A 14,687-nucleotide genomic window follows, 5' to 3' on the forward strand; every position below is an offset into this window, starting at 1 on the left:
AACGTATTTACCTGTCACGACTAAAAATATAAGAACACCAACCACTGTACATACTAAGGTGACGCCAATCAGAATACCAGCAACAGCGCCCCTTTCCAGACCTGTTGTATATAAAAGAGTTAATTTTATTTATTTGTTTTAGTATTATATACCAGTATAATATAATATATAATAGCATTAATGAATGATATCTGAAACTTCATAATTAGCAAAATACTTCCGTGAGCCAGGGACGTACGTGATTTTCATTAAAAGTATAATAATAACCCCCAATCGAAAGTTCAGGTACATCCGTCTATTTGGTCTTATAAAAGAACACAATTAAATATAAGCTATACACTATACGCAATCTTACCGGTTTGTTTTTCTGGTGGATTGATATCTAAAACAGAAAAAGAAACGACCAAACTATAAAATATAACTCTACTTTCGCCATAATCGGGTAAAGTTGTTGATTGTATTAAGACTACGTTTAGTATCAAGTATCAAAACTGTCCTGTTATTATCATGTTTTCAGTCATAATCACTTCATTGGGAAATTCATATTTACCCTGAGGACAAAATATTTCCATGTCACTTCCTGTTCCAACAGCATTTTTTACAAAACACGTAATGTTAACGTCACATGTGTTTTGTTTAAGTTTAGCTTTATTTTCATTGGTAACTGGTTGTTGTACGCCATCGAAATATATTACATACGAAATCGGCGGTGGATTTGCATCCTCCCCAAGACAGGTAACTAAGTCGCCATTAAATAACAGCATTGGAATTGGTGTATCTAAAAGACAACATAATGTTTGAGACCTAGATCCATCACGGATTAACAATTTGGATCATCAATAGATATAAATATAGATTAACCACAATAGATTTATTTATTTATTTATTTATTTATTTATTTATTTAGGCACACAATACATGTGCCAAGGATAGTCAACAGCGAATATATCACTATCCTACTTGTAGGTGACAATCCCTTACACAAGACAAACATACACACACGATGCTTTACACAAACTAAATCTCCATATGAGATTTAGGGAGTGGAGTTGTTTTGGTCGTGAGAAAAAATCCTGCAACTGGTAGGAATTGAACCCAGGACCCTGGGATTGGAAGGCAAGCATCTTAACCACCAAGCTATTCAACTCCACTCAATCTATACATACTGTAGTATAACTGATTTTCTTAAATTTGTTAAACGATATTCGAGAAATACACACGCCGTATTCAACAACTTATAGGCCTACATGTCTAAATGAGATAAAATTCAAATTCTATTACATCATTAATTCACTTACATTTAACAGACAATATTTTCGCATCACTCATGAAGGTTCCCGCATTATTTTTCACTTGACACTTAAACCATGCATGGTCTATATTTGATAGAGTAGTTATATTTAGAACATGGCCGTCAATTTGATACTTTCCACCAATAGGCAACAGTTTGTTATCTCGGTACCACAAGATGGTTGAATCAGGATCTGAATTTGTGGCACAGATTAGTGTGGCAAGTGTTCCCTCTAAGAGATTATCCGAAGATGATATTTCTATAATGGGAATCTCGTTCTCTGATGAACACAAACAATTAAATACGTTAATTAAAGAGATTATTTAAAAAAAAATAATAATAACATACTTAAGTAAATTGTTAAATATAATTACGTTTTGTCGTAATTACCGTTGTTTTCTGATCTTGGTCGCCATTACCGTTTACGTTCCCAAAAACTTTACAAGTGTATACGCCTTCATCGGCCGATGAATAGGAAGCGAGTTGCATGCTAGCGTCGCCGGTTCTTGCATTCAGCAATGACGCCCGTCCATCTATAACCTTACTTCTTTCAATTAAATTATGACTCTCGCTAAAAATGTCACCCTTAAACCACGTAATATCAACATCTGTAGCATCAGAAGGGACATACGTACAAGAGAATATAGCATCTTCGCCTGTCTGGAAAATCTGCAATTCTGGTGTTCTTACTTGTAGTTGACCTAAGCAAAACACTTGTAATACAAAGGCAGTGGGAATAATCAATTTTGAAAATGTAGTAACTAAAATCAACAGCATCACAATAATTAAGGTCATGATCACCGAAACCAAAACATTAAACATTAAAATTTTATTAATTAGTTATATTTTATATTATGTACATAATAAAGTTAATATTTTGTCAGTTGGTTATTGGAACAAACAACAATAATATTCTGTTGGAACAGGAAATAACATTTCCATTTTCAATTCAATTTTTTTTATTTATTTTTTTTTTTATTTCAGGCAATGTCTATATAAAAACAAATACAAAGCAAATAAGATTGAATTATAAAATAGAAATACTGTACACAATTCGATTACACTGAGGCATTTGTCTCAGGCTTACATAAACTCTCAGATGAATAGACAGAAAATAGGCATGTTTGTTTCAATGGTTAGGTTAATAATAATCGTCTTAATGTAATAAATTACATTTTAATATCTTTGAATTTCCAATAAGATAATTAACAGTGCACTTTATGTTTTCTGATAAATTAAGTCAGCATATAAATCCATACAGCGATTTTCTAATATATTCATAAGATGATGGGACACTACAAGCAACAAACATTTCTTTGGCACTACACGATCTTGACTTTCCTGGAGTCATCAGTGCGTTATTATAGCAAAGCAAAGAATCTATACTTATACGAATCTACTTAACAGTTGGCTACTACATCGTACACCAACATAGATGAATTATTATCAACAATGAATATTGACGTTAAATTCTTAATGTTTCTTCCGACTACCTAATTGATAACTTACCAATCATTGTAAACAAGCAGATGAGGGATATTTCAAATGTAATAGTCGTTTCCATCGCTTTTCTCCCCAGATCTCTATATTGTCGACGTTAATTTTTATGAATGTTTATATTGTGTAGGCCTACGATCGAGTCATAAAGAACTAAACACAAGGACTTTGTACGATTGGTTGTTTTATGGATGCAATTGTTGACGGTCAGTGTTTACATCTTGTTTGTTGTATCATCCGGCATTGTGTTGGAATTGCTTTGTGAATATTGGTACTATGAATTACTTCTCACGTCCCAGCTTTAGGGTCCATTTAGGTACGACAGTTCAACAGAAAACGAATTGTTGCAACAACTAAAATTTGCAATGACAATGGCAGCTCAAAGTCTGCGTCATGTAGTTCAAGAATATCAATATTAGTAGATGGCGCTCTTCGTCGTCATTCTCTATCGCGTACTTACGGTACCTCCACCAGGGACGTTATGTCATCGCTGTCTTTAGCAGGATTAAACAAAAAATGGATCATCATAATTAATTTAGTGGTATATATTGATCTAAGGAAGGCCCAGGCTATTAAATTAGGGGTGTCAGGTATAAAAGGAAGAAATGGTATCGCCCATAACGCCCTTTGTATTAAGCCTATTTGCTTTTCTGGTACAGGAGGGAGGTATAAACTCTACAGAGTGACTGTACGTTTCCAAAGCTGGTGTGATCTATTCATCTTTTCCCACAACATTGTTTTATTTTCAATATTTTGCCATTTTTAAATATTATATAGGAATATATAGGAAATAATATAGGAATTCGTTGCTGTGTCTGCATTTTAAAAGCAGATTGGTTCTTTTGTTCAAGGTGGTTTGTCTAAACATGGACGTATTCATGAGTGCCTTTTGTGTAATGCATAAGTTACACCGTGTTGTTGAATTATATGAGGCTCTGCTGTAATGAATATTGTTGTCTTTGATTTCCATATGAACTTTAACAGTTCTGTGCCGTTTTTTTTATTTTTTTATTTTTTTATTGTATTTTTTTTAATTTGTTTTTTTATTTTTATTTTTTTTAATTTGTTTTCTTTTTTGGTTTTGTTTTGTTTTGTTTGTTTGTTTTTTTCGATGTGTGCTTATGGTTCTATATGGGTTTTGAACGTGATATCTGTGAGACCGATGCTTCTTAATAAGTTATTTACATTTGTGGTGGCGTCGGCTCTCTAAATGATTAAATAAAGAGAAAGTAATTATATATCGGTATGTGCACATATATAGATATATAAATATTAAGCATAGGCCTAGTATTGAAAATAAATCAGACATTCGACATCCTTTCTATATGTGTACATGACATTCAGAGACACGTTGCAATAATGAGATAGTAATGACTACTGTGGCAATAACAATTCACCAGAACGCATTCGTGGTCAGCATGACTACAATTTAAGGTTCACCGTGTATGCGAAAGTTCCCGGGTTCGAGTCCCGGTTGTGCTGAGTTTTTCTTTACCATTTGTTAGATTTTCTCTTCTGTTATAAATAAAATACTCCCAATAGATATAGGCGCACAAAATATTCGTTATAAAGCATGGTTTATTCACATACAAATCTATCTAAAACAAATAATTTTAGTTTAGTTTTAGAAAGAAAATCTAGGTCATATTTGATCATAATTAAGCATAGGCCTATGTTGAATGTTTAGGACTGTATTCACCTACTCTCATCCAATTAACTACTCAATTTAATCAATAAATAATAAATGTTGCAATTTTGCTAAGGTAAAACGTTCGATTTCATCGAAGGAGCGAATCTGACGTCAACATATATTATCAAAAACACACACAAACAGAATCCACATGTTTAAAACATTGTTCAACTAAAAAATGCACACGCAATACAAGAAGTAGACTAAGGTGATGTTTAAATTAAGTTTGATTTGAATCACACACATATTTTGTTACATAAAATTTGACTGTGTGGACAGAGTTTTATAATAAACAACACATCCTCATCTAGAAGCATTAGGAAGCTTTCGATTTGCGCGACGACGCAACACTATGAACTGATTCACTCATGCATGACCGTCCTAGGCGGAGAATTTAACGTTCTCGAATGCGCAGATGACTTTTTTGCGACGTCATTACGTTTCTACGTCCCACCGCGGCGTCGAGCAGTCGAAAGCTCCCTATCAACAAACTGCCCACTAACGCGTCCTCTGATATGAACCTGATAATAATAGGCCTATGTAGCTGCAGCAACATACGGTACTACTATAGAGGTATACCGCCATGATACTACAGTAACGAGTCACCTGATGACACGACGGTTTTGTTTGGAGGTTTACAGGTTATTTCAGATGTTTGAGTCGTCTTGCATAAAATCTTAGCTAGCAGAAAACTTTACTTTTCATTTAATTTCACTTAAAATTGGTACGAAGAGTTCAATTATATCGATCAATTTAGTCAGTTGTCTACATTGAAACTCCACCTTCATCACCGGGTACCGGTTTATACGTAACGTCTTCTTTGACCCTTCAATAACAAAGAAATATTATTATAATCATTGAGAGTGCCGGCTATATCATTTTGGGTGAATGTTTAATGTTTATTTTAATTGGTTTTTTCACATAGTCTTTAAAGTGTATACTCATTTAATACTGAAGTAACGAAATACAGTATATAACGTAACGTAGACTGGTATGGAAATATAACACTTACTCTCTTGTTTCTTGCTTTGGCGTCTGCTCCTTGCCTAGATTGTAATAAAATTGAAAGTATTTTAGTCGGTCATGTTTCCATCATTTTCAGCGGCAGATCCAGTAGGGCGATACGGGCGGCACGCCCCCTCCCCCCGTGTTGCCACTAAATTTAAATGCAAACCAATGTTATGTGCTACCATGGAGGAATATTCCTCCATGGTGCTACTCACCTTTTCTGAAACTGGTATGCCCCCCTGTTTGAAAAATTCTGGATCCGCCACTGATTTTCACAATTTTTAGGTTATTGAAATTCAAACCTATGGATGATTCTGATCTGAAGCACAGAGTGAAACATTGCTTTATTGTAATTTACAACACGACAATAGTAATATTAATTTTTTTTAAATAATATCAATAATAATTACCTTTGTTTCGAAAAACATAAAACAATACGAGTCCTATAATAATTAGCACCGCACCTCCACCAAGTATAATTCCGATAATGGCAATCGGAGAAATAGGTGCTAGAAAAAAAAAATCAAAAACATTATTTTTATACTGTGCTGAATACTTCTAATGACATTATTAACGATGAATAATAATATTATTGTTTAAGGTTTGCATGGTGAAGTAATAATGTATTAAATATTCTGCAAAGAACTGTTGTTTTCAATAATATTAAGCATGATGAATAAAAAGTGTAGCCGCGTTAGTCTGTTATAGAACAATATAAAATAAATGACAGCAGCACTTTTGAGACTATACATAATTTATTCTCTAGCTTTCGTCCACAAAGTGGACTTCATCAGGAAACTGTACAAATGGGATAAGAAACAACTATAATATTACAACAGAAATGATGGAGGAGGTCCTACAACAACGAAGTATGAAATAAATAAATAAATAAAAAATAAATAAATAATATTAATGTCATTCTTGTGTCGAATTATATTTTGTATCTTTTCAGAGTGAAATTGCATTATTGTATTTCTACATTCAAATTGTACTACTGTGTTTCTACATTATTATTGAAATTTATTGAAAAAATACAAGTCAGCTTTTATTTTGTGTGTGTTGGGGTGTGGGTGTGGGCTTGGATCTCTATAGAATGTATAGTACTCAAATAGTTTACTTACCGTCGTCGTCTTCGTCATCTGAACAAAATTGAGAAAGGTCAATTGTTATTATTTATTTTTTAATTAAAAAAAATCATTATGGCGACATAAAAAAAAAAGATACAGGGTATGCATATAATGGTATAGGTATTAAGAAATATAAACCTAAGAAAATATAGGTACAGAATGATATCAGCAGTTAGGCTACATTGTTGGTATTATGATGAAGATCATGATAATGATGGTGGTTGTGATGGTGATGCGAGTCGAATGAACGAGCACATAATATCGGCCCGTATCGCCTATAGTTCTGGTGGTGGAACAAATCTCTCGGATAAGGACTATAAAACGTAGGCTTAGTGTAGGACTACACACGGCACGTGTGCACTTTAAGGAACCCTATACATCTTTCGAGACGAGTTGGGGGTTACTTCGGTGTAATGGTCCAAAATGATGACAGATGAGAGTAGCTGGTACCGGTTTACCGGGTAGCTCAGACATGAAGAGACCCTAGGGGAGAAGAAGGTTACTGTACGAGCTAGACCACCCCTCGACCACTTTGAGACTTGTAAAACGCTATATAAATCGAACTACATTACGCTACATAAAATAATAATAATAATAATAATAATAATAATAATGATAATAATAATAATAATAATAATAATAATAATAATAATAATAATAATAATAATAATAATAATAATAATAATGTTATATTTATGTAGCGCATATTGCACATTGCCCCTATGCGCTTTACAAAGAAATAATATAGGCCAACCAAGAAAATCCAAATAACAATAAAATAACAATAAAATAAAATAAAAAATAATAATCATAATAACAATAATAACGATGAGACTAAACTACTCCTGTTCCTTACATGATTTCATGGGTAGGAGGCGAACAATGACAGTGGCAACAGTCTACAGTAATAATAATTTTATAATTATTATATTTAATTTATAATACGTAGTGCATTGCCATTCATTTATTCTTACCTTCATCATCAAAATAGTGAATACTATATTGTCCACTGCTAGTGGTTGCGTTACACGATATATTTACTGCTTCCTCTGGTATTTCAAATTCAACCTTATTTTCACCAGATTTGAGAATCTGCGAATCGACTATGAGGTTGACGGTGGCGGGACTTGGGTAACTGGTCACCTCACAGACTGCTTTGTGGTGATGGTATTCAGTTTTCTCAAACCTGATGTCTATAAAGAAGCGTAAATACTTACAGAGACGCCTACTTATTCAACACTATAATACAATTCAAAAACATAAACGATTAAGCTCATTCAGGCTTATGCATCCTCTGTCAAAAACGTGTTATGTTAGAAATGTAATATTTTTATTTGTGGTATGACATCATCATTCCGATATTTAGATGTGATATGGCATCATAATGCTAATTTAGATGTGATAATGTATATGTGATATGGCATCATAATACTAATTTGTGAGAAATTAAAACAATTCCGTTAACTTTATTGTGTGGATAGAACTAAATTATATATCTTTTATAAGCTCGTTGTAACTTTATGAAATCATTATTGAATATTTTGTGTTATCAATTCTATCGGCAGCTTATAGAATATCCTTATTAATAAGCACTAGATCCACTCACAGTTCACTTTGAGCGATGGCTGATTCCAGGAGGGCGTTACTTTTCCGTCCGCTTCTATCTGGCAGCTATAGATGCCAGCATCACTGCTAACAGCCGTTTTGATCATCAGTATATTTAAGTCATCAGATTGTGTGTATCGATCATCTACGTCGATGGTTTTGTTACCATGGTACCACGTGACAGCATCTGTCACTGCATCAGGCTGAATATTGCAAAACAATTCCACTACCTCTCCTTCATCTACGACATCGTCTTCAATGTGAATCTCTGTTCTGTCTGGAAATATACACATTTAAATGTGTGTAGTGATAATGCATAAATATGAACCGCTTCACTAAGCCCCACCCCTTGGATATTGTTGTTATAGCTAAGGTCCAAGAACGACCGCGTAAACGTGTGTTAATGGGACGTACGTGCGCGTGTCTCTATCCATATTCTGATTGGTCAATTGTTAAATGTGATTGACACTCTGAAAAGGAATAAGTGGGGTGGATGCAGGGGGTACAACTGTGCAATCGCACCTCCACCCCCCTCCCAAATTGTATTAAGAAAAATAATTGTTGTATCGCATTGTTGATATATTATTTTGATCTTAAAAAATATAGTACCGATAAGCTTTTAAAAGTATGAGAGTACAATTTCCGGGCATCTTAAGGTCCATATTCTCAAAATGTACACCACAGCTCCAACCATGATGGGGCTGAGGTGGTGTGGATTCTCACGCACCCCCTACAACCAAATCTTGTATCCGCCCCAGTAACTTAGCATTGAATGGAATTTATTTTCTAAATTATAATTCTTGGAAAATGTGTGAATAATATATGTAGGCCTAACATTCACAGTTATGTCGTCTTACACAATAAAAATTTTTGTTAGGCAACATATTACTGAGGGCGCACAAAAACACGTTGAGGACGCATGATGCACACTCCTTCGGAATGCATCTCATCAGTAGCTGCCGGGGGGGGGGGATGCCAGTAGAGAATCAACCTCCAAGGCAGGTAATATAATAATAATAAGCAAGGTGCTTTTCCGGTCCGCTAGTTAAACATGATCTATAGTTAAAATTACCTGATCACGCGTAAAGAGAAGCCTAGATGACTGAGATATATACAGATCGTTCCCACTAAGGACACCGTATTAGAAACCTTTTAATTCATTTATAATTTTGAATAGCTCATTTAAAACGATCAAATAAGTTATTAAATTCCAACCAGAAACTGATTTTGGCCCCATTAAAAAAAAATATTAGTTTATCACCCTATCAAAGAATAAAAACTGATGTTCACAAGTACAATCAATGGTTAGGGACACATATATAAAAATTTATAAGAATGGAATCAAATTTATATTTTAAAAAGATGTTTTTGTTGTAGCAGTAAACATATTTGCACGAAATCTTGAGCTTTTCAAGTGAAAAAAGATGGAAAAATGACCGTTTGAAATAAAAATATATATTGGGGGAAAAAATCAGATTTTCCCCAAAAGTGGTGAGGGAGCGGGTGATAAACTAATAATTTTTTTGGGGCCTTATAGACATTGTGCTACAAACATCCTTAGGCCTAAATTGATTACCAGTTAATCCATGGTCTGGAACCATATGCGGCAGAATATAGGAAAGGCAATATTAAACAAATTGACCGGGAAATCTCTTCTTATTAATAGTTTTTAAATTGTACTTTAATAAACAAATTAGGCAATTCCAATATGGAATTGAATACAGTATTTCAATTTGTGTTGACCACATGAAAGACGGCGCATCATTAACCTAACATAACTGCTACTGCTGTACTTACAAGCCGTTGATAGATTTGCTGATCCGTGTCCGATTAAGTCACCACTACCAACCGTTACAGTGTAGGTGTTGCTGTCGTTACGTTTGAATGAACTAATGTGTAGGGTGCAGTTCCCGTTTTCTTCACTAAGTAAGGAGAACCTTCCGTTTACTGGGTTAACTGATGAAACTAAAGTGACATCATTACGATCACTAGATAGCCGCCATGATATACGAGATGAGGTAGGGGGGCTATAACGACATGGTATCGTTGCATTCGATCCAATGTATGCCTCGGAATTCTCTACGACTATTTCGGGTACATCTGAATATGCTGCAAAAACCATATCACATAAAGAGGATAATGATCAATATGTATAGAAAACAATCTATTACTAACATGGTGTTTAATTAACACGTCATTTTTCGTCTGATATTTCCAACCAATGTTAACATTATTCATCCATTCTCTATAACGAAACCCTCTCAGAAATATAGTTGAACGACTTTTAAACAGACTAAATATTTGGAAAATATGTATAAAGGGAAAAAAATATCAAACTGGTTAAAAGGAATAAGTCTAATCATCGCCTTAAATCCTAGAAATATACTGAATTGGCAGCCTGTTTTTTGTTTTTTTTTCTTAATAAAGGATATTCATACACATGGAAAACAATCGTCTCAAGACCTTAAGTGCAACGGACACATTTAACTGCACAACATTATTAGACCTATTGTTGGTTGATACGTTAAACACAACTTTATAGAGATTATATTAATGCAAGGATTATTTTTACCAGAAATGTCTGCTTTAAATGGGTAATGATCTTCCACCATCACAAGCAGCATTGTAATGCTATTGTTATAAAATTTCTCTTTTTTGTACTAGATTATGTGTGTTATTTACTAGCTTAGGCCCATTGTAGGATTACTCTCTATGGACGCACTATCCAAACCGTGTATGGCACGGTTGAGTGGCAATACAAACTAAACTACTAGAAGAGGATATACACTGTAATACTATTATCAAAATATCTACCGATTACATTAATTAAATATTAAAAATACATATATAGCATATTACCTTGCTGTGGATACAACAGAGCCATTGACAACACAAATATATATAATGCAGCCATTTGGTTCAGTGTCCAATTCAGAAAACAGAGACTAGCAACCGTTTACAGAATACTTACGCTACATGTAAGTACAATTCCAAAGTTCAAGTTCAAATATGAATCAGACAAAAATAAATAACGATCGTCTCACCAAATGCTGTACAAACACAATGACTTTTGTATCCTTTCATGAACACTCAATGAAGAACCAAATCAGGCTTATAAAGTCTCATAATCTATAGTACCCCACATTCATAACCACAACATAACATAAACCAGAATGAAATGAAATGAAAAAAATCATATACTCAGAAAGAATAAGCTACGGTAATTGTTTAAAATTATTGTCTAAACATTCACAACTACTATAAAATAAAAGGTCGTTTTGCAAAAGCGTATCCCTGGGCCAGCAACCTTTACACCTCTTTGATTTCAAAAATAACATTACCTCTTTTCGGTTATTATGAATGTATCATTGTAGGCCTAATATCAGTGCAAAAAAGTAGGAAGAAGAAAAATAAATTGAAACAAAAACAACGGCTATTTCTAAAAAAAAAAAACCAGGGAAACTAACTCGACGTTATTAAGATTCGAACTATAGCTGACATAGGGTGATATGAGGCTCAAAAACCACTGCTCGCTATTTGAGCCGAGGTTTCAATGGTAGTGTTATCGATCTGTTTTAATGGCAGACTTTCCGATAAAACTGTTATCACCGTGAGGGCCGTCTAATTTAAGTATCGCCTAATTGTAAATATATTTTAGCTTTTTTAGACTTTTTTAAAAATCATAATATGTATATAGGTTCTACTATGGTATTTACTTTTTTTTCAAAATTGTTTATATATTGCTAATAAATCCAATCGAATTCTCTTTTAAACCCATTTTTAAACATTTTAAAAATATTTTGAGCTTAACCTAATATCTCTAATTGAAATTTATTACCATCACCCCCAAGAAGTGAATTGATTTTTTTTATACTTCTTCTTCTTATCGTGTCCACGTGCTATACTTGGCCCATCCATAGCTGGACACACTTCTGTGCCTTTACGTTGTATCTGGCAAGATCTTCAGTGTTGCAGGTTTCCTCTAGGTTTGGGCATTGCAAGAGATGTTGCATTTTTTATACTGTGATTGTGTAATTTTTGAGCAATGACTTTCTCTCAATGTAATTTCCTTTTTGGACAATAAATTTGAATTTTGAATTTTGAAGAGTGTATTGCAATGAGCTCCATCTGTGGGGCTATCTGTATGTCTGTGTGTGTGTGGGGGGGGGGGGGGGGGGTGGTGTGGGTGTGTGTGTGTGTGTGTGTGTTTGTCCTTCCGGGAGCATGATCCTCAAAAACTACCGTATACTGGACCCTTTAACCATGGACCTTCACACTATTACATGTAATTTTGTGCGCAGCAGAAATAAGATTTAGATTTTAGAACGTTATTTATTTACAGAGTTTTAGGTAGCAACTGACAGAGTTAACTCAGCAGATCGTTCAATCGAGTCATTTGGCTAGGCCAGACTGCTTCGAGCGGATCGACCGCGGACCGACCATGTGTCAAATTGGCCGGTGGACAATAGAAGCTGTCTGGAAGGGTGCAAGACTGACTGACGGGCATGGATCTTGGGGCCTATGCTAAGCCTCGTTTGGTGGATGGATATGAGAAGTAAGATGAAGATTTTAGAATGTTTTTAATCCGCTGGCCCAATTAAAACAAAAAAATTGTGAAAAATAATAGTAATATAAAAAAGTATTCCATAGATGCACAAATAATTTTTTTTTTTAAATAATTAAAAAAATGGAAAATTTGGGCCCCATACCTTTGATTAATTTTACACATAATCACGTGCATCTTTACCGCTCGGCTACATTTCACCCAGGGACGTATCCGGGGGGTGGGGGCGGCTCCCCCACCTTTGTACACAGTGTTAAAATTTTAAAGCTTGTTCTTGAGCCAATACAAATTCTTTCCTGGGATCACTCAAAATGAATACTTCTAAAACATGTAAATATGCATCAGTACACGTTATACATAGGCTTAATAGAACACATAGGCTTAAACATGATTTAAAAAATCTTAAATCCATAAATCTCAGGCCAGGTCTTTTAAGATATAGAAATGCGATACTGTATGGTTCAGTTTCGTTTTTATACTTTTGTAAGTTTTGTTTATATATAATACTAATACTAATACTAATAGTAAAAATAATAATAACAATGATGATGATCATCATCATGATGATAATGATGACGATAGTAATAATTGATAATAATGTTAACAACAATAAAAAGTGAAGAAAATTGTGCTAAATGCGAAAAAAAGTTGTGATTTGTTGATCATAATTATTATAGTAGAGTTAAACCTTAGTAACATAGTAAGGCCTAAGTTGTCCTGGATATTAAGTAGATCAGCGTTCCGCATACTTTTTACTTCACTGCCTATTTATGATTTTATTTGAATGTTTTTTATTTTGTATGGTCCATATGTTATATTTTCCACAGACAAATAAATGAATACCTGAACTGATATTTTATGGGTTTCAGATTACTATATACAAAACAGATATCATAAATCATCTATTGCCCGACTGTGTGCATTGAACATTTGACGACGAAGATAATGTCTCCAAATTCCCAACCGTAACTTAGGCTACGGGCCTCGCTTGACACTTCACATCAAATGGCCTGTTAATTAATCTTGCACAGCTTCCTCCTCATCATCATCATCTTCTTCATCATCATAATTATTAATTGTCCATAGCAAAGTAGTGAAAAAATATGAATTCAGAGAGTATTCAATAATAGACGTTTCATAATGCACGAAGTGTATTTCAAAGAATCTAGGAAACAAAAACTTTTCGAATATCTAAAATATATCTTCCAGCGACAAAACAAGCTAGCTCTCTTCTCATGACCATCCCAACATGGGAACCCATCTGTGCGAGCCAGGGTAAACTCTGGATCCGCGCTTGACATGCATTTAATATTTTAAAAATGTATATTTACAGTATATTTATTTATAGAAAATAATGTTGCATACTAGCACTATCAGGAATAAATATACAGATAAAGGCTCCCGAGTGGGCATAGACACAAAACCGCTTATAATTAATCAAATAGCAAGCATCATCTGGCACTTTAGCAGCGTGTGCAAGCGACTCCTTCGCTGTAACAGTGAAGCGGCTTTATTAAAAACTATTTTCTCCATGATAAAACGTCTCTTTGTTATTTTTTTTTTTCAATTTCCAGACGGCTTCGCGGCCCTCTAAAAATGTTTCGCGGCCAAATTTGGGCCGCGGACCATAGTTTGTGGAACGTCGATCTAGAGATACTATTTCCTCAAATTTTCTCACCTCCTCAGCTCCAACCATGTGGGTCTGTATTTGGAAAAATAAGGAAAGAACAAGCCAGAACCCAAACCTCATTATGAAGATACGCCATCTTGCTGACACCAGGAATCTGTCAAAATGTAATCCGTTCATGGCACCATTTGAGACTCGGCTCCCAAGACTCAGGCGCTTCCAATCCTGGTAGAACTAGAGAAAAAAAAAACCTAGCTGGCGAGGAATGGAAAAAATAA

At 34.3% G+C, this 14,687-nt stretch overlaps 2 protein-coding genes across 2 annotated transcripts in view; both read right to left on the reverse strand.

The window, feature by feature from the left end:
• The window catches only part of LOC117100998 (neuronal cell adhesion molecule-like), a 7,220-nt gene extending 3,011 nt beyond the window's left edge, over positions 1-4,209 (reverse strand). The window contains exons 1-6 of the mRNA XM_033240837.1: positions 2,801-4,209; positions 1,666-2,004; positions 1,299-1,571; positions 551-778; positions 356-382; positions 12-101 (exon numbers count right to left, since the gene is read on the reverse strand). Of these exons, the coding sequence (XP_033096728.1) occupies positions 12-101; positions 356-382; positions 551-778; positions 1,299-1,571; positions 1,666-2,004; positions 2,801-2,855 (1,012 nt within the window). The 5' untranslated portion in view covers positions 2,856-4,209. The remainder of the gene's footprint in view (positions 1-11; positions 102-355; positions 383-550; positions 779-1,298; positions 1,572-1,665; positions 2,005-2,800) is intronic.
• A 139-nt stretch (positions 4,210-4,348) lies between these two features.
• On the reverse strand, positions 4,349-11,313 carry LOC117100999. The gene is made up of 8 exons (XM_033240838.1): positions 11,078-11,313; positions 10,016-10,327; positions 8,220-8,495; positions 7,588-7,806; positions 6,608-6,625; positions 5,897-5,995; positions 5,491-5,524; positions 4,349-5,304 (listed from the first exon to the last, which is right to left on the reverse strand). Exons 1-8 carry the CDS (start codon positions 11,130-11,132, stop codon positions 5,244-5,246), a joined length of 1,074 nt encoding a protein of 357 aa, XP_033096729.1. The 5' UTR covers positions 11,133-11,313; the 3' UTR covers positions 4,349-5,243.
• Positions 11,314-14,687: the final 3,374 nt, after the last annotated feature.

Source organism: Anneissia japonica, unplaced genomic scaffold, assembly GCF_011630105.1.
Source record: "Anneissia japonica isolate Jap-2015-1 unplaced genomic scaffold, ASM1163010v1 scaffold1785_len1016330_cov206, whole genome shotgun sequence".
Classification (NCBI taxonomy): Eukaryota; Metazoa; Echinodermata; class Crinoidea; order Comatulida; family Comatulidae; genus Anneissia; species Anneissia japonica.